The 21,836-nt window shown below is 35.7% G+C and overlaps 1 protein-coding gene across 2 annotated transcripts in view; it reads right to left on the bottom strand.

The window, feature by feature from the left end:
* Nucleotides 1–21,836, bottom strand: part of DCDC1 (doublecortin domain containing 1) — a 265,682-nt gene that overhangs the window by 205,066 nt on the left and 38,780 nt on the right. For both annotated transcript variants that reach the window (XM_087718678.1, XM_087718686.1), the window contains exons 6-7: nt 19,189–19,394; nt 14,830–14,923 (exon numbers count right to left, since the gene is read on the bottom strand). In XM_087718678.1, coding sequence (XP_087574804.1) covers nt 14,830–14,923; nt 19,189–19,394 — 300 coding nt within the window. The remainder of the gene's footprint in view (nt 1–14,829; nt 14,924–19,188; nt 19,395–21,836) is intronic.

Below are 21,836 nucleotides of genomic sequence, written 5' to 3'. Positions count from 1 at the left end.
TCATCCAGCTAAAACACATAATCTGAATGGTGTCTTCCAGAGTAGAACTGTTAACATCTATTATTTTTATCTGCTTGAGGTTGTCTTACAAAACAGATCCTGCATTTCTGGTGGCCACTATGAAGGATATGTTTATATTGAGACATTCCCCCCCACAACTATGTAAGACTCATAAGCCTTGTGCGCACACCTGAATAGTTTTGAAGTGTGTCTAACTAGCTGCACAGAGTGTCATGGTGTGCACTGATTGCCTTATCTTCTCATTTATCACAGATGAGTTGGAACCAACCTTGCTGAAATCTACTTACTGGCATTGTCCTGATAAAATTGCTAAATCCATGTTGTTTCGATGTATAGTTTTCTGTCAAGGAGTATATATGTTTACAGCTTGAAAATGTTGCAAAACTGATCATTATTAAAATTCAGTAAATGTTAGGATTGTTTTTAAGGCATTTTTTTTTAAAAAAATACTTTTTTCTGATAAAAAAAGAATAAAATCTATTTAGTATCGTTCCTGAGGTAAGGGTTAAGTGAAGAAGAAAATGAGATCATGTAAATAATATTGACGCTGAATAAGGTAACCTACTTTTCATTTTTTTGTCATGCCTTGTCACCAGAAGTCAAATACATTCAGTATATGTTTTTTTCTAAATTATATTGAAATATTTTTGTAAGTAGCTCTAATATTTATTTTATGAAGACTACATGTAAAGTACAAAAGGGTCACATGTTTGATGACAGAATTTGTTCATTTTCTTTTACTTTGCATTTTGAGAATAAATGCTAATAGAAAATACCTTATCAGTAATAAACTGGAACAAATCTTACTAATTTTAAAAATCTAGGCTCTTCTGACCATTTTCAGTATTGTGTTATATTACCAGTATGAGGAAGCACCAATATTTTACAGTGCATTTCCTTTTCCTCCAGTTGCATTGATTAACTTCAGAATCCTTGCACTAAATTCTGATAGGCTGTGAACAAATTAAGTTTAGGAAATGGAAAAGGACAGCTTGCCTATCACTGGAAGTGAACAAAGGAAGAGAATAGGAGAATAGTGCAAAGACTTGCTGGAGGGAAAATGAATTGTGAATACATTTGTGCAGGAGAAGAAGTTCTGTATTTAGTTAGCAATGGAAGGAGTATTTAAATTCTAAACAGAGAAGTGCAGAGTGGAAAGGAAAGGCAATTGTGATAAATGAACAAAGCTCTGCTTAAGGTTTATATTTTTTACTGTTTTTAAATAAGTGGGAAAAGTGAAAAAACAATATTGTTCAGTGATAGAGAGAACCACTCTGCATATCAGGAGTGGGTTTCAACCGGTTCGCGGCGGTCCCTGCGATCCGGTTGGTCGCCGAACCCGGAAGTAAGTAACTTCCGGGAACGGCAAAGCCCCCCCCCCCGCGCCCGCACGCCCGCTCCTTACCCGGTTTTGCCGAATTCTGCGCTTCCACGCATGCGCAGGACGCATACAGCACCTGTGCGATCCTCCAGGAGCAGCTGGAGCATCGCACAGACGCTAGTACGCATGCGTGCGCCATGTGCGTGCATGCGCGCACCACGCGCATGCGCGAGGACACCACCGGCCTCGTTCCAACCGAACTGGTTGGAACGGGGCGAGAAACCCACCCCTGCTGCATATGTTTATTTCACCCTACTGTTTTTAAAAAAGAGAATTCTCAAACTTCCATTGATGAACTGATCTTGAACTAGCTACTTTTCATGGTAAATATCCTCTAAATGACATATATAAATTGTCAATCTGAGATGTTGGGAAATTGGGAGGCAAAATTAAAACCCTGGAATTCCTGGGTGATATTTTGTGGCAGTAGGGTGCTCTATGATTAATCCTATATATAAAAGCATAGACTACTGCAATCCTAAATGTGAGTTACAACATCCAAGAGGGTTATAAAACAGAGGATGTGGGTTTCTATCTTTTTTCGCTTGTTTCTAGTCAAGTTTGCCAATCTGATGTAAAGTGTTTCTAGACTGCCTGTCTCCCTCAAGGAGAGGTTCTGAGCAGTATATAGTATAATAAACATATAAAAGAGTGCATAACATTAATATTAGAATATTACAATTAGTTTAAGATTTTTTTTTAAAAAATGAGATTATAACATTATAAAAAATCAATGAAATAAAAACATTCCAAGATTGTAATTTAATATTGATTAATAAAAGGCAGAAGGAGTGCTCTTATGGCCCCATCCAACCCCACAATTGCATGGTTCTTTGTGTTCCCCATGCAAGAGCCAAGTTTTCAGGGGTGGGTTCAGCTTCTTCTACTGCCATTTTGCTCAGGGATGTGCTTTGGGCACGTGCACGTGCTTGATGCGCACTATGTCTGCATGCAGAGTAGGTGAAAAATGCCCAAAAACCAAGATGGCAGCGCTGTAGAACCGGTTCAAGGGTGTGGCCAGCTGAATTACTACCTACTCAGCTGAACCAGTCCGAACCCATCTCTGCAGGTTTTGACCCTTTTATGGAAGGCTAGGAAAGTGGGGACCCACCTCACCTCTGAGGGAAGGATTTCCATATTGCAGGGGCAGCAGTACGGAAAACAACTGAAGTTCCAGAGTTTTGTGTGTAACCTGAATGTTCATAATTGACTTTTATACTATAGAAACCGTGATTAAGCATGAAAGCATGAGTCTACTGTGCCAAAGCATGAGTCTATTGTGCCAGAGACCCAGGCTCTGCATAGATAATTAAGATGGGAAAGGGAAAGAATGGCTTTGAGGAAGCTGAGAAGAGGAAACTAAGACTGAGGTAAGAACTTACAAGAACTAGGCTAAAAAGGAAGGAGAAAAGGATAGCTATGCTTGGAAATAGAACACCAAAAGCATGACTATCCAGAGAATGGGCAAACTGTCAGATGTGCATTATGACACAAGTTCTGTTTCTTATATACTAATAATACAAGATAGAAACTTAGGGATTGCAAATCCCAACATTTTTAATAATCTAGAAGAGGGCTGTGAAACTCACGGCCAGTGTGCCGGATGCATCATGCACTGGCCATGCCTACGCCCAGTTTAGCAAAGGGAAAAAGTTGTGATACATCATGTGACACTGCCGTGATGATACGAGTTTGACACCCCTGGTCTAATTAAGGCAAAACAATATTCTTTTTTTCTCCTCTTTAACTATGGTGAATGAGAGTTGCTGTGTTCAAAATGAAACCCAGAATTTCAGAACTTAAGCAAAAGTATATAGTTTCATCTTCCGATTAGAAAATCTGGAGGAAAAGGGTTCTTGTTTCCAATAAAATGTAGGGAGAAATTGTTGTTTTATCTTCTATAGAAGTAAGCAATTAAAAGTAGTGTTTATTTCTTGCCTAATCCTAACCCCAGAGTCTGTGTGTGTGTGTGTGTGTGTCTGTGTGCGCGTGTGTGTTGTGTTTGCATTATATAAATACATTTTTAACACTACAAAATGTAGGAATCTTTACCTATGGGCATACCCAAGGGTTTGGGGTTGTTTTGCTTCATCCAATTAATTGCTCTTATTTAGTTGACACATATGAAAATAAGAAATATTATAACCTACACAGATTCTAGATTGTTTGTCCTTTTTAGCAGTTAGTAGCCTGCCACATTTTAAATAAATTGTAAATCTCAATTTTTTTTAGTTTACATCTCAATGTAGAATATATGTCACAACCTCTCCTTATTATAAATCTTTTTTTTTTTTGTTTATCTTTTGGTTTGTTGCCACCACTTTTCTGGTTTAGAATTTTTTTTAAATTTCTAAGGTAATGGAACAAACTATTTTATTAAATAACATGAACATTTTTAAATAGATTCCTTTACTTCAGTTCTTCGGTACTTCAGTTATTGCATCAATATTAATCTAGCTCCGCATTAAAAATATTCTTAATATTGTCTCTCTGACAAAGGTCATGATTTCCAGGAAAGGCTCTATCCTCAGATTTGTCCTTCTATCTGAACTTCTCAATCACACTATCTCAGAACTTTCTTCTTGCTGGAACATCATCTGGAAGGAGGTGCCTTACATTGCCTTTGTCACCCTCCAATCATCACAGTATGTTGCAAAAATGAAGGCGGATGTCACCAAATCCAGTAAGCTCAGTAGGGATCACAGTTGGTGCACTACACTTAACTGCATGGCTTCCTGTCAAAGCCCCCACTTGAAAATTCATTGGCAGCTACTGATCAAGAAGAATTCTGTTATTACAGATCTTCTTTCCAAAGAGTGTAATATTCAAAATGAATTGATTCTGAAATCCAATCTCTTAGTTACCAAACTTTCACCTTATCTGGATTTAATTGCAGATTAACTTCCCCCATCCAGCGTGTTATGAATTTATGCAGCATTCAAAGTATAAATTGAATGGTAAGAAGTAGTAGAGCTGTGTGCAATATGCATACAAAGAGCATACAGGTTCAGTTCAGAAGAGGTAGTTCAGGATGAGTAAGAGCATAAACATTTAACCTGTTTACAAATCATTAAAACTATCATTTTATAGATGACATGGCTTTTGCTAAGAGGCTTTTGCTGCAGCCATGCAATCCTGGAAATAGGCTCAACTCCTGTAATGAATCACAGCAGGTGCTGTGTTCTAAGGTACCCTTTCCAAACCCAATCAAAACAGTCCATATTCCTACTGTGTACAGCTATGGCCCTACTCCAAAAGAACCTTCCTGAGCAGTTTCACATAGATACAAATCAGCAGGTGAGATGAGGAAGAAGGAATCCTGTGGAGATATTATTACTTCATCACTCTGGATATCAAACAGTAATCTTCCAATATCATTTTATGGACTTAATAGTGTGTCTATAACCTCAATAGTGTGTCTATAACCTCAGAGTTCAGATGAATACTCTGATAACACTTCCTGGTACCAAGTGTTTGATGAAGAGCAGTAGGCCCATATTCTTTCCATACTCTTTCTAGCATAGGCCATCCACTAAAGAAAATAAAGCAATACCATATCCCAGCTGAAACCCCAACTGAAATGGTCAGATAATTACTATCATCAAAATTGTGTGAAGTTTCTTTGCCCACTTTTTGTTTTTGAAATTCTAAATATCACAGGATCCTAAAAGATGAACATCCTCTCTCCACCAACCAGTCAGAGCTGAAGAAGCTTCTTGGATGAGGAGAGAAACAGCTTGAAAGAAAAACAAGTCCAGTTGCCTCCTGAAAAAGCACCTTTGGGACAACCATGACCTGGATGACTGAGAATCTCCATAGACATCCTCTCTCCAAAAACAGATCAGACTGAGTTGAGAAGCTGGTCTGAAAGTATTTTGTTGCTCTGCCTTTTGAACATTAGCTGCAAGGGACTTCTAATATACCTATCAGTGGGTGAAGAAAATGTCCAACAAAAGGAGAGATTAAAGATATGAAAATACAAGTATTCTTTGACTTACAGCACAACTGAGACTAGAATTTCCATTGCTAAGCAATGGTTGTTCAGTGAATAGCTAAGTGAGGCACACCAATTTTGCCATACTTTTAAGTGAATCACTGCAGTTTTTAAGTGAATCATGCAATCTTTAAGAATATCTATCTTTCCCCTTTGATCTATCTGTGGGAAACTGGGTGGGAAGGTTGCAAATGGAAATCACATGAACTTGGGATGCTACAACTGCTGTAAATACATATTGGTTACCAAGGGCCTGAATTTTGATCATGAGACCATGGGGATGCTGCAACAGTTGTAAGTATGAGGACTGATGTTACATTATTCAGTGCTGTTGTAACTTGCTAAATAAATGGGTGTAAGTCAATGACTACCTGTAGAATGAAGCATCTAGCATGCCTGAATTCCAGAAGCTTGATGATGAAGAGGCAAATGAAACATACATTAATTGCACAGTGATAAAAGTACTAATATTTCCATATATCCTGGATCAATAATCAAGATTAATAGTAGGACATTCTAGAGTCTTGTGGGAGGCAAAATATCACACTCCAGTCAAACTCCATTATTTGTAATGTCTTTGTAATAACGATTCATATATTGCAATATGCTTTAAACATTCTATTGAGCCAAAAAGTAAATTGTTAGCACTGTTACAGAGAAGCAAAGTCTTCGAAATCATAAGATTGGTTTCAAAGTAAATATATTTACAAATGAAAGCAATTTGTGCACAGGACAAATCAATGGACTTTATGTAATTGTTTTTGCATTAGCCCAATGATCTGATTGTCACTAAACATCATAGTATAGAGCAAAGTCAAGAAATGTGGAACTCACAGGTACCAGAGGGCCTTCAGCTGTTTTCCTTGATATTTGTAAGCTAGCACATTGCAAAGTAAACCACCACCTTCCAGCATCAACTTGTTTCCCAATAACAGCTTTAATTTTCAAATAGATTTTATAGGTCTTTTTTTTTAATGTTTGGCAGTAGAACCAAATAACCAGGGGGACGGGGATGGGCATGACAAAGATATTATAAGTTGATCTCTTATTTTTGGCTACTTGAAATGTACAGAAGAGGTTAGCTGTGACAGGAAAAGCCAAGCTAGAGCCTTTTCATACAAGATAGTATGTTGGATAAATAAAGACACAGAACAATGGAAATAAAACCTTGAGGATTCTAAGTACATTCTGATTATTGTTTTTCTTCCCTATTTAATAATGTTATTTCTACAGCACTGTGACCAACTGAAGACTTATATAAATAGCTATGATCAATATTATAACTCCACCCTTCTCGGAAGAACTGTACAGATTACTAAAGAACAGGAAAGTGCAAAGCATTACATGTTCAGAAATACCTATAATAGGTTTGTGAATCCCTATTAAAGAGTCCATGCCTTATTTTTAAATTTAATGAGAAGTTGAGATATTAAGGTTTTTCCTTAGAATTCATCCTCTAAATCTTCTAATTGTATCTGTCCTAAATACATGACTGATTGTTCTTTGAGTACCTTTGTATTTAACCATGCACACTACAGCTATCATTTTGCCCAAGTACTCGTAACATGTTCAAAAAAGTTTAAAACATCAATAAGTCCCAAAACAAACACGTTTCCAACCGTTCTCCAAAATTTCTCCAAATTCTCCTTTCAGGATGGGAGATTGTACTAAATAGCATAGGTCATCAAATGGGATGACTAAAAGGGAAGGAGGAGAAGATGACATATTTTGGCAAAGTAACTCCTCAAACAATTGCTAGAGAGTCTGCAACTTACGAGATCACACGGAAATGAAGTGCTGAACAAATGGACATCAAATTTATTGATTTTAAAGAGTTATATAGCAACCTACCTCTATTAGTTTTGTGTACATAAGAGAGACCTATGAGCACCAAATTAATATTGGCTACTGAATTCCTAATTTGTTTTACAATCATACAGGCTCAATTTATATCTGTTTGTGGTTTTCCTCATGAAAAATTACGATTTAAATTATTAAACAAATACTTAAAGGAAAATCATGACATAAAATATCTAATGTTTAAAGATTCTGAAAACTGAAAGAACCTCTAACTTCAGTTGTCATTAAATTAAATTAAGCATGTTTTCTTCAGATTTGTTCTCAATGTTAATGATGAAGACAAATATATCCAAGAAAATGAAAAGAAGGGAAACACATAGTGCATTTAATATAGCCGTACAATATGCTTTGACTGTTGTATCTACTGAATCTGATCCCTAAGATGAGTCCCCCTCCAACTGCCTGAGAATTGAAACTTTTGAAATAAAGAACATACAACTGTATTTCTTATGTTCACAATAAGGCTTTTGTAATCAAGAGGTATAGTTAGTTGAGTAAACTTTTTCCCTGCTATTTTGGCAATGGCTGTACAACTGTGTCCTCCCAGCTATTGGTGTACAATATTCAAAACTGTGGTCTGCAGACTCAGCCTGACTGACTGAGAGAACACATGCTATATTAAATGATCCCGACATATTTTACTCAAACAAAACTAATTTAACAGCTGTTGTGTACTTTTGTTTACATGTTATATGTCAAATCTTATTGTCCCCAAGGTACTTATGAGAGAAGCTTTAGCAATCATTCTCTTAAATACTGATGCCTATCCGAATTTGGATTTTTCCACTATTGAACAGAATGACAAGCACATGATTGCTGTACTTAAAGCAATCTTTCACAGCTGCCTTGCTTCTTCAGTGATCCCATTAAATTGACGGCAGATGCCTGTGGGGTCTGCAGTGTTACATACTACTTCACAAGATGCTGATTTACACAATTCCATTGAATGGTACATGATTTTATTGGGAAAGGAGCATTTCTTTGGTCATTTTATACTCTACCTGAGTAAATTTAATTTAGATACTCGTTTTTCATCCTTCAGAAAGAGTTCACACTTATGTTAATTGTTTAGAAGTTTTTGAACTCTGATGTGCAAATGGTTAGCAGGCACAAAATCTTTTCATTTCTAAAATGCATCATGAGTCATGTCTTTTCTAAAACTGAGTGAAGTTGCTGTCCATTAAATATGCTGGCACATCTTCTGCTTGAGCAAGTGGACCAAAATGGTGTGAATTGTTAATGCCTTACTGCTTTGGTTCACGGCTTGTGATTGATCATTTGTAACTATATCTACTCCTTGTTCCATGAAATCAAGTATGGAGTAATGGGTTCATCAGATTTTTAGGTTAAATTGAGAGTGAAGAGGTACTGTGTGTAGAAATAAGAGTTGCCATGTTCAGGGCTGGCCTTCTAACAGCATGGATTCTAAAGACGATATTCAAAACCACTTCACTCATCATACGCTTACTGATTCTGAATAGGTCCTATTTGCAGAGGACATTTGGTAGTTTTCCAATAGACTTTATGCTTCTTTCCTACTTTTATCACTTAACCTATCTTCTATATTAAAAAGTCTAAAGAGGTTAAACTAGAAAATAAACATATTACAATATATGTAAAAGCATATGTAAATAGCTTTTAACAGTATAACCCAATTCTCTTTTGCTCTTAGTGTAAGCCATGCAGATAGATAACTCAGAAAATGACAAAGACAATCCAGCATTACAATTTAAACATGACCACAAATCATTTTCGTCGTGATTTAAGCTTCAAATTAGTAAAGCTAGTTATGTTTATATTTAGTATTTTTCATAGGTTATAACTTCACTAGTACTACTGCATGTTAGCTGACTATGCAAGGTGTTAACTAGAATCAGGGAACAGAAAAACAAAAAATTGGAACACGATAGATTTTAATCAAGAAACAATAAGACATTTTAAATCCTACTGATTATAGTAGGAAGTTATACAGTTTTGTATCCAGTAAAATCACTGAAATTAACTGGACAAAAACATGTCAAATATTTCATGATACTTAACCTATTCAAAGACTTGAAAGTGTATATAAACTAATTACTACTTGCAAATTGTATTATTTGCTTTAAAAATGATTACACCTACTTTATAACAATAACTACCCTACATTAGACTTTGTTAAATGGAAGTATGAATGAAAAATACTACTTAGCTTGTTATCTGGATGCCCTGGCAAACTAATCAAAGAGAATAAATTGAATCAAACTTTGTCAGAACATAAGTTATAATGGAAGAATGTATATATTAAGGTTTAGATAATGCAATGTATGGGTGTGAATTCAGATTATGTTGGCTAAAGTGGAAATACAGAAACCTATTCTGGAAAAAGCAGTAGCCAAGTAACCCTGTTATGCTGCCAAAAAAGTGTTGAATGTAATCACCAGAGGCTGACCTTGACCAGGGGATAACTTTACGTTTTATTTTAAAGATAATATATTAAGTAGATTCCTTACTTTCTTTAAAGTAAGGAAATACTTATGAGATTTCAAAATTTAAAAAAACAATTTTATTTGAGAATTCGTAAAAATAAAATCCCATATTAGTAGCAATAGCACTTAGACTTGTATACCTCTTCACTGTACTTTACAGCCCTCTCTAAGAGTCAGCATATTGCTCCCAACAAGTAATTTTCTAATAGTGTACAATATGGTATACTCAATTATCTCCTGAGTTTGGAGCCACACATGGGACGAAAAATGGAAAAGCTAGAAGCTAGCTAGAAGCTAGAAGAGGAAGAGTAATATTTCATAACCACTAAGACATATAACATTTAAGTGGTTTGACATACATGCATGACATATACAGGAACATTAGCAAAAGAATATTGTATATTGTATGTACCCAACTGGAAAGAACTTTATCAACAAGGGCCTCCTATTTCTCTGTATATAACTAAAGAAATGCAATATAAAAGTAATAAATATAAATGAACAGTTGCAGATAGAGGGTAGAATTTAAAAAAGAGACGTAATGATGTGTCACTTATTCTATTTCTCCTACTGCCCAATCATCCCTTTCTCAGCAATCAATTCACACATAGTCAATTAAGATATTCGGTTTTCATTTATTTGGGACAGGAGAGGCATTCTCTCCCACAAGAGGTTTTCTAAGAATATGTTGTAATTCTGCAGAATTTCCAGTTCCACTTATGCTTTCCTTGCTGGTATACATGATAGGGTATTAGCTAGAGTATAGGCAGCACAGAGATTTGAGAAACCAAGAACTTGATGATCAAGCGGTGTGAGCAGCAAAATATTGTAATTTGATAACCGTGTTACCGGTGGCTATGAAGTGTTTGAAAGTAAACAAGTTAGCATATTGCTATTTTATTTAATATATTTTTGGAAATTAAAAAATATGCATACTATTTGTATCCTATATTTTTTCCAAAAGATACAGCAGAAAATCCCAGGCAACTACTGTAAATGTCAAATGACTTCTATTTGAAGTCAGGCAAGGAGAAGGAAAGAAGGCACAATATAGTCAATAGATAAATGGTTGCTTGCTATTAAGGTTAGTATATTCCTAAACTGTACTATGACAGTATATAACTAATAACCATCAATACTTTTGACCTAATAGCAATAGCACTTAGACTTATATACACTTCATAGTGCTTTACAGCCCTCTCTGAACAGTTTACAGAGTCAGCATATTGCCCTCCAAAATCTGGCCTCTTATTTTACTGACCTTAGAAGGATGGAAGGCTGAGTCAGCCTTGAGACAGTCAGAATTGAACTCCTGGAAGTTGGCAAAATTAGCTGCAGTAGTGCATTCTAACCATTACACCACCACAGAGTTTTTTATTTGGGAGGGGAAGGAGGGAATCAGGTAAAATGAGAGAGGGAAAAATGGTAAGGGTAATACAAAAAAAAAAGTAGACAAAAAGTAAACTCACTGAAAGATGGTACAATCCCAAAAGATGCGCCTGCTACAACATTCAAACTGGAACATAGTAGCTAATCATTCAGACATGTGTAAAGTGGCAGGCTTCCTACTATACAGTAAGTTATAGTTATTATAGAGTGAATTCTGATGAGGGCTTCTGCTTGGGCCAAACTCCTATGCTCAGAAACCAAAATGAAGAAGGGAAGTTCTTCTAACCTAGATAATATCTGACAATTATCCACAGATTCTGCTGCTGTTTTACTTACATTAACTTTATTTGATGACGTGTACCAAACTTCTTGCTAGTCCATCACCAAAATTCATCTCTATGTAAAAATATAATGTTCTTCAGCCCTCCTTTGCCATATTTTACTCTCCATAATCCTTGAATCTTTGATCTTACATTCAGCTACATTCAATCTTCTCTATCTTCATAAATGATATTTGTGTGTCATTAATTACATGTAATTGCATGTATTTCCCATTTGCTGCCCATTGCATCCAGAAACATTTTTGACTATAGAATATTGCATGAGGTTGCTACTGTATGTTCAGGAAAATTATTTATGGTTTTCAGAAACCCATCTTCTCTCAGTATCTCCTCTCAGAAAACCTCCTGACAAATGTAAACAAAGCCATGCTGTATGGACAGGAAATCCAGGATGGTATGTTATTCTTAAGTTGGAATTCTTTTTATGAACAAGGGTTTAAGTTATTTTTGTTAGTTTACAAATGAATGACTTTGAGATTGGGCTCAATATGTGGAAATAAAAGACTTCCAGTCATTGGTCAGCTTGGCAGCACTGACAGAGATGTTCCCTGCAAATTCCAAATTTGCAAAAAGATTTACAAGCCCATGATCAAATTGTAGCCCTAACTGTAATACAAAGATATAAAAAATATTTAAACTTGTGTTATAAAGATTTAGGGAATAGTCTGTAATCCAGGAAAGTCTCATAAAACACAATATATATACAATATATATACAATATAAACAACTATATACAGCCTGTATATAATCTATCTATCTGACTGAAAATAAATAAATACATGAAAAATAGTTCCAATAATTCCCTATGAAAGAATACAGCATAACAATTACTTCCTCATTCAGTAAGATAAACAAGGGAAAACTATGAAAAGCCCATTCCTCTGGAATTCATTGATCACTTTCAATCTTTCATTCAACTCTTTAAGATACTACCATATCACTGCATAACTGGATCCACTGTCAAATTTACTGAAATCCATGATTTCATACCCTGATTTATGGGATTACTGCTTCTCTTCTCATGGCTAAAACATTCCCCCTGCCTTCAGTTTCTCTTTACCAGATTTAATTCTACTTTTTTATTTTTTGTTGTTGTGTGTCCTTCTCTTAGCTTCTTTCAAGTTATCTGAATTTTTCTTAAAAATAAAGGTCTGAGGCTCAGAATTGAACATAATACTTGAGTATTAATTCCTTGAAAAGACAGCACAGCTTTGCGAGGAAAGTGCAGTGTTCTGAAGGCTCAGGGAACCATGTGTAGGAAGCATTTGATGGGTTCAAAAAGGAGACAGCAAAGGCAGCAAAAAGAAATCAACAAAGGAGCGAAAAGGAGACAGCAAAGGCACTGAGTCACTTCTGCTTTGGCCATGATGGCTGGGCACAAAAAAAGCGAAAGGCTGCTGCATGGAACAAACAGAGAAGGCATCTGTGTGAATGAACGCTTCCTGGTGCTTGCTGGGGCAGGCTGAAGCTTCCCAGGGAGTGGCAAGCAGTCCCATAATCATGCAATTCTAGGGCTGCTTGCTGCTCCATAAAGCAAGATGAAGGGCAGCCAAAAGAGCATAGATGGGCGGGAATAGGGGGTTAGGAGGAGTTGAAGCACTTCTGTGGTATACTGTGGATGGGCTGCCAAGCACTTGAATTTTGATCATGTGACTGTGGATACACTGTGATGATTATAACTTTGTGCACAGGACATAAGTCATTTTTTTCAGCAGTGTATCAGTTGCTGAATGAATGGTCATAAGTCGAGGACAAGACTTTGGAGTTGTTCTAGTACCCTAATCTGTGCTACTGGCAGACAGTATTCTTCACAAGCCAACAGGTTACTCACTGAATGTACGTACGTATTGTTTGAACCACCAGTCCCCCTCAGATTTTTTTATTCAGTTCTTTGCTGTACTGAATTAGAGTATATCATTACATTTTTCATTATTTTTTTTTATAATTGTCTTTTAATATTCAATCATTACATCTTCAATATTGTACAGAGGTTCATTTTCCTGTCTCCTGTTTGACCTCAAATGCCTCTTTAGTCTCTTTTCTTTTTTCCCCTGCAAAGGCCTAAGAACTGTATTCAAATTGCCATGACACAGAATAACTTCTGCTCCTTATTTTGGTTGTCACTCTCATCCCTTGAGCTTATATCTTTGATTTTCTCCTTCAAGAAGATCAGTTTCTTCTGTGAGAGTTCCTGTTCTAATCCTTTGATCTAACACATATCTTCTCTCATGAATTGAAATGTATCCAATTACTGCTCCAATCCTTGAAACTCTTTCTCCAAATGTTGCTATGAGCATGTCACAAATATATGTTGTCTTTTTCTCAGGTAAAAACAAACATACTAGAAGCATTGTAGATGGCAATCGCAAAGTGACATTTATTCATTTTCACTTCAATTTTTCAAATCAACAATAGTGACTCTCTCTCTCAATTCTTATAATAGTTAAATGCTCTCAGTCCTCTTAGAAGACATTTGTTAAGAATATTTGTATCAAATAATCCTACCAATGTACCAATCCTGCTATATGTCTAGCTACATTTTTGTACACACACACACACACACACACACACACACACACACACAGACAGACCCTATTGGCACGTTTAACATGAGATATTTATTTGGCAAATCACTAACAGTTTCAATTGGGCTTATGTAAAGCACAATATAGGAATTTAACCCTATAATATTGATACCATTGCCAAATTAACTTTTATGAGAAATAATACACATTTTTGTGGGTGCTTAATTTTGCTGCAATGATCTAAACCAGGGGTGTCATCACATTGTCATCACGGGATGTCTTGTGACCTTTATCTCTTTCACTAAAATGGGGGTAAATGTGCCCAGCATGTGACAGATCTGGCCCGTGGGTCGCAAATTAGACACCCTGATCTAGACCTTTTGAGGAGTTTTTTTCTTCTTCTTTCAACCACATATAGTTACTATACATGTTGTCCTTACCTGTGTACAGCCAAATAATTTAAATTCACACATACATACACATAAAAACTGAAAGCTACTCTATAATGATGCTACTTCAATTAGGAATAGTGAAAAATTAGTATTTATTCAGATGAAAACTAGAAGTAGCAATTTTAAATGAGTTAAATTCCAATTGTACAAGAGAGTTTATAGGGAAACTCTTGAAAACTGATCTGGTCATTGACTAAATAATATGATTTGATTGACATGAAAAATTCAATTTATTATTGAAATCATAGGCTACACTGCCCCCCAATAAAGCTACCTCTTTATAAACATTTTTATGTTTAGCATTCAAATATTTACGCATGCATGAACTGGTTGCTTCATTTCATACATACTACTGCTGCTGTTGTTTGTTATTTTATAATAGCTAATGGTACAATTCTTACCATTTAGGAGATCTTCCTTTTTTTCGCCATGCATATTGTATATATACTTTGCTGGTGAAGTAAGGTTCAGTCGCATGGTACAAATATCTAAAAACTTAAAACAAAATCAAAACCAGAAGCATTAATATTTAAATATTATTGTTTTTAACATAAGTATATTTAGCTGTTAATGGTATCTCAGCCATTTAGGATCATTTTCAGTAAATCTGAAGATTCACAATATTATTCCAATTCATTTTAACATTATTATAAATAATACAAATATATTCATTTGTAACAGTGCAAAAAGCTGATTGCCTGAATAATAAAGTAACAGGAAAAATAAGCTCTCTCTGTGACCTTGGAAGCCTTCTTATTGTGCCCCTTGATCTGGACTCTGAATCCAGTCTTCTCTTGGCAGGCCTAGATCCCGAAGCTCCTGCAGTGCCCTCTCCATGAGGGAAGGCATCTGAGGGACTTCTGTCACTGTGGCTAAAGTTCCAGGGGTAGCATCCACCATCTTGTATTGCCACGAGGCATTCCTACTGTTTGGCCTCCCTCTGATTCTGGCCTCACTTCTTTGGCCCTATACTAAGGTATATGGGCAGTGCTTATAGTTAATATAGGCGAGGCCTGAATTGCCTCCTTGATCTGGGCTCTACACGGTGTTAAAAGGACCCCCGGGGCTCACCTCACCTTCGCGCCTGTTCAAAATGGTGCCCGGGAGCCTTTTCATCGTGGTGTGACTTCAAAATGGCACCCAGACTTCGAATTTGCAATTTGAGGCCTGCTGGTGCCTTGAGACACTGGAATCATTCTGTAAGACCTGGGCTAGCACTGTGGAGTGAAAACTCGTGAGCACACCCTTTGTAGCCTGCGCAAGGCATCAGCATTCTGGAGCAATGTTCGTGGGTGCTGCCGTATATTGGCTGCTGGAACCTGGCCAACTGCCATCTGATGGCCTTCAGCAGGTTCGGGCAGAAGCTCCAGCCACTGCGACAGAAGGCTGCTCTACCTGCTGTTGATGGGAGTCAGCCTTCCAGAACAAAACCCCTTTTCTTGATTTCTTTGGATGTTGTGAAAGATATAAAGCATTCAGGAATGGAGGAGAATTTAAACACATGTCTTGCCCTAAGATAGACTGAGTCTGCAAGCTGGGAGGAGCTACCAGAAGAGGCATGTCATCACAACTTGTAGACTCATCCGATTGGATGACAGACAGAGTTAACCCGTTCCTGGATGCTTTCTCTATGGAGAATATATAGCTATGCTTGAACTATAGGGTCCTTGGTGATCCTTGAGCTTGGTTGTGTGATTGCAGACATTTCATTACCCAACTAGGTAACAATATTAGCATTGGTGAGTGTGGGGTTTGCTCCTTTTTAATTTACTGGCTTGCCCTGCCAGTGTTGGCAGGGGACATTCTTTCCTTCATAGTTTCTTGATTAGGGCATTACTTTCTGCTGCATAGTTTCTAAGATATTACCTTAAGGCCCTGCTAGGGATCATAAGAATGGTGATCCCATGGATATGCATTTGGATGGGATGTAGGAAAATAGGGCAGTAAAGTTTACTTGGATGTAATGCAGACAATTATGCCACAGATCAGAGGAACACAGAAACAGAATTAATTCATAGCACAAATCATAATGCAGCACCTAGAAATTATAGGACGCCAATACATACAACCCAAAGTATGAATCTAATATGTGGACAAAGACACTTTTAAAATAATAAAAAGGAACAACTAGAGAAAACACATGAAACAATCAAGAAGTTTAAAGAAATACAATTCACAAGTAAAGAAGAAAACATACCGCCCTTCCTGTATTTCAGCAGTAACAGTGGAAAAGATGGCAAATTAGAAATAAAAAATTATCAGAAAAGCTACCCAAACTAACCAAGTGCTCCATTGTCAAAGTAACAACCCAACTTTCCAAAGCAGGAGCTATATAAGAACATTATTCAGATGAACTGAAACACACTACTACAACCAGGAACACCCCCACCCCCAAAAAAGCAACGGACAGCCTATACAACATAGGCAGACAAGTAGTAGAACAAATCCTTTAACACCAACTAGCCATCAGAAGAAACAATGAAAACTTCTTGATCTCAGAACATATGGGCAAAATCAATAACAATTTCAATTGGCATCTTACCCCAAGCCAAATCCAAAAATACTAAGGAATTCCTGGAGCCTTGACATTCAGACAAATCAACTATCAATAGACACATAGAAATAAACCATATTTACACACCATTCAAAAGAAAAAAGAAAAAGCTGAGAAGAAAACAAGACCAGAACGTATCACTGTATTGTTACCATTATTAATCATTATTTAACTATATCTATTGCCACTTCATTTTATGCATACTACCAGTAAACTAAATGTAGCTTAGTTTTTATTATACATTTTCATTGCATCAACCTGTATCTTTCCAGTAATAGTGCAGTCTTATATCTCTTGTCATTTGTAGCATTAATATTCTAGTTACTTTCTTAATAAATCTTGTGTGAACCTCTTTTCGCAACATGTTGTTCCTTTCGTATCTCATAAAAGCTCGAAACCCAGCACCAGCTCTTTCCATCAGCTTATCTTTGGTTATCACTGGTGCTTCTGTCAAGATTTCTCTCCTTATCTCCGTCAATTTTTCTCTCTTTTCTTCTTGTGTGCTTTGAAGTCTAGAGTAGAGTTCTAATCCATCTATCTCCCCTTTCCATATTTCGCTCTTGCCATTACCAACCACGCTCACGTTGTTGTCAGTATCCACAGATTTCTTATCTCTTTGCTCATTTTTTCTTCCATTTTTTGAACTCTGTCCTCCACATTCTTCATTTGATAAACATTCTCAGTTTTTCCATCAATTTTTTCTGTTTTGTATTCCATATTCTCCAATCTCTTTTCATTTTTCTCTGTCACAACTAATAGATTTTGAATTTCAAACATAATCATTTACAATGTTACAATTTCTTTTTCCTGCTGTGCCATTGTTTCAATTTTGTAGCCACTGCCACTATAGGATTCAAGGCTATTTTAATAAACTTCAAACAGGTTCATTTATTATCTTTCAAGTCAAAATGTTGTCTTCCCTCCAATAGCTAATGATAGAACTCCCAAAAAGCACCTATATAAACAACTTGTGCTCTTCCTACTATCACTCTCAGTAAACAAACTGAAAGAACCTTGAATCTCAAATGATCAAAGAGAAAGAAAAAAAATGTATCCAGCCTCCAGCCTCTAAGTGGCAGTGTAACTGCTTTTCCTCCTGTTGTTACAACCCTCTTTATAATCCTTCTTATTATCTTCTTTATATTCCAAGCTTAAGAAAGAAAAAAACTCTTAAATGGAATCAAAAACAATCCAATCAATCCAATCAAGCATTATAAAAAAACAAGGAAAATTTTAATCCATAGGTGTAAGCAAAAGTGAAAAAAAGAAGAAAAAATTAATCCATTCAGTTTAAAAAATAGGGAGCCTTTGCAAAAATTCCATCCATGAAAAAGAAATTAGAAACAGGATAACACACTATTTAATGTAGATTATTGCTGCACTATTTTGTGGGACTGCTATTTTAGGCAAGTGCATAATAAAAATAGCTAGAGCGGAGCTGGAAAGCAGGTTAAAGGCTGGGAAGGGAATGGGGAGTTTTCAGTATCCTTCCCCTGCCATGCCCACAAAGCCACAGAGCCCACAGAACCAGTAGTAAAAAAAATTGAATCCCACCTCTGAAACAAATGTGCAAATATTACTTCCATCTTCATATTGGGTATGTTCATTATTGCTATGTCTACTCATTCATTAATTGAAAACACTTTTAAGCAGAAAGAGACCTTTTCCTATAAAATAGATATTTTTAAGTGAAAGCTGGGAATAGAGAAATTAGACCTATCTGAGGGAAAGAAGTGCCCAGGCATCCCACATTTTTAATTTACTTGCTCCAAACATCATTTATTAACCATCTATGTTCCTTTCTTTTCATGTCCAATTCTGTAATGCTCAACTTCTTCAGATTTGTTTTCTTTTTCTTCTTCTGAAATTTAAACATGAACTATAAAGCAAACTTATGCTTACAAAAATCTGTAGATCAATTCTAGTTCTCCACATATAAATATTAATGGAATTGCATGAGCCCAAGTCTCTATCCCAAATCTAAACCCCCAAAATGGATTTAATGATACAGTAAAGCAACCAAGTAAAACATAACAATGCATAATGGAATCTATTCAATTATCTATGGGAGGTGTACCTACAATATTGTTGTAACCTCCTCAGCTGAAAACTCTAATCATATATCTAAATGGACCAATTACAAATAATAAAAAAGTGAAAACTTTCTTCATATACTTGGATTTTGCTATGCCACATCTCAATATACCTTTTCAATTTCGTTTGGAGATGCTGCTATTTCATAACCATCCTGTCCCATGCAGTTCTTAAACACCAAAAGTCTGATCATAGGTTTTTCTATAAGTTTCTTCATACGTTTGGAAAGTACAGGCTCAGCTTTTCTTCTCTTGACATCTCTAGGAAAAATGAGACCATTCAGTGTCCAAGTTGCATTCTTCATTAACAACAGATGGTCTGGAAGAAAAGAAGTAAAGTAAATATTTAGTTTCAGAATTAAAAGCGAACATATCATGCTCCCATTCACCTATTACCTTAATAACATACTGGCTGCTATCCACATAAAAGCTGATATTTTTGGAACTACGACTCCATCTTTCCGCAAACCGTGACATAAGCTGTAGCAAGCTGTCTCTATTGATAGCCTGCATAAATCATCATTCCTGAAGGGAACAGATGTTCAGGGTATGAAAGAGTAATACCACAATTTAGTCATAATTAAAATTCACCTTAGCATGCCTCTGTAGCTGATCAGAAAGCAACATTTTAGTTCTCATCTGCAAATCACTTTTCTTCACCTTTGCTTCATAAAACCAAATATACTTGTTTCTGAGCCTTGATCTACATTTGCCTAGATTTATACTGCTCATAAAGTCTTGTACAAATGATCCATTTAACAGCTGGTTTCCTAATTCTTCTCCTAAAATAATGACCCCCATGCATAATATCTTAGTAGAAAAACTCAAATTCGAAAGGGTAAATACTTGTTAATTTTTGTCTGCTAACTTGGCTATCAATCTATTTTTTGCAAGGTTAGGAAGATAGAAATTAAGTATTTGTTACCAAGGAAAAACCTAAGATATATTTCTAGACAAAGTGAGAACTTTGATTAAAGATCTTTGTTTATAATTTCCTTATATAATTTATCTAATGCCTTTCTGCCCAGAGTAATTCTTTAGTAGGTCCATCCAGAATATCTCAAATTCATGAACACTTTTGAGTTATCAGGTGGAAGAGAAGATGAAAAATCTATTTTATTTTTGTAGCATGTCTACTAGATTATTGCATTTAAAAAATGGAGATTAATTTTAGGTCATATAGATACAATATCTGAGGAAATTTCTATTTGTAAATTACATGTAGTAAATAATCTAAAGTACAACAACTTTATTTATCCTGAGAAATACAGATCACTTTTACTTTTTGAAAAAATACATGTACAACAGAGATCTATTTAAATCAGAAATATAATGGAGGTTTTAGAAAAGTTAACCTGAACATCCCATTTTCTCTATTATATTTGCTGCTAAAATCCAGTGCACTCAATCTTTTCTCTCTTACATACACAAATATAGAAGTTGCTTTTCAAATTAAGTTTACAATTTGCAGTTATTTACAGCTGAAATGTTACATTGTAAACCATTAGTAAAGAATAACAGAATAACTCAGTTGGAAGGGACTTTGGAGGTTTTCTAGTGTAACTGCCTGCTCAGGCAGAAAACCCTGTAACATTTCAGACAAACGGTAGTCCAGTCTCTTCTTAAAAACTTCCAGTATTGGAGCACCCACAACTAGAGACATATTGCTCCACTGATTAATTGTTCTAACTGTCATGAAATTTCTCCTTAGTTCTAGGTTGCTTTCCTCCTTGATTAGTTTCCATCCATTGCTTCTTGTCCTACCCTCAGGTGCTTTGGAGAGTAGATTGATTCCCTCTTCTTTATGGCAACACCTCAGATATTAGAACACTGCTATCAAGTTACCTGTAGTTTAAGGTAGTACATATACATAGTACATAGTTTAAGGTAGTAGAAATTATTTAATTATTGATTTGATAATCCTCAATTTATGACCACAAGTGGGATTTTTCCTCTTTACCCTATATTTTTTTCTGTCTTCTTTTCCGTTCCCCATTTTCCCACTATTTTCATTTTAATTTGTATTTTAATAAGTTAAAATAACATAATCCTTTGGGTTGTTTAAGAAATCACTAAAGACTTGGCTGTTGTCCCAGGCCTTGGGGACAGGGAAATGTGAAGTCATCTTTTCTTTGTTTTGTTTTGTTTCTTTGGTCTGACCTATTTTAATTTTCTTAATATTTTGCACTTCCAGTTATTAATATCATTTTATATGCTATTTTTTTAGTTGTAAGAGTTATTTGGAACTTATAAATAAAATCAATCAGTGTTCATGCAAAAATTACATGCATTCAACCAACACACTTCTAACACCACTACAAGAATTTCTTATGTACTTAACCAAAAATATAATAAACAAGGGGAGATAACACATATTTGTATGAGGCTAATTGCTGAATCAATTTGAATTCAAATCTATTCAGTTTATCAAACAATTTCTTCTAAATCAACCAATAAGCAGTATCCTCTCATATTCATACATTTTAAATAGTTATTAAAGAACAGAAATCTGATCCATACATTCCTTCTTTATTGCGATGCCTTATTGTACTTTCCAAATTTTGTTCACTGTCAACTTTTTTATTCTTTCAATCAGAATTATGCCAAACATTTCCAGTGCATTCAACACACTCAACCTCAGTAGTTTTTGCATTGGCTTTTGTTATTTTTCCTTTTTTTTTTTGAAGGGGGGGAAATAAAGGAACAATAATAGAGTTCTACCAACTGTCAGGCACAGATGCTATCTTCATATACACATATT

The sequence above is a fragment of the Thamnophis sirtalis genome, unplaced genomic scaffold (genome assembly GCF_051295495.1).
Source record: "Thamnophis sirtalis isolate CommonGarterSnake01/CBP01778 unplaced genomic scaffold, rThaSir2_p1.2 scaffold_1, whole genome shotgun sequence".
Lineage (NCBI taxonomy): Eukaryota > Metazoa > Chordata > Lepidosauria > Squamata > Natricidae > Thamnophis > Thamnophis sirtalis.
This window is presented reverse-complemented; position numbering and strand designations above follow the sequence as displayed.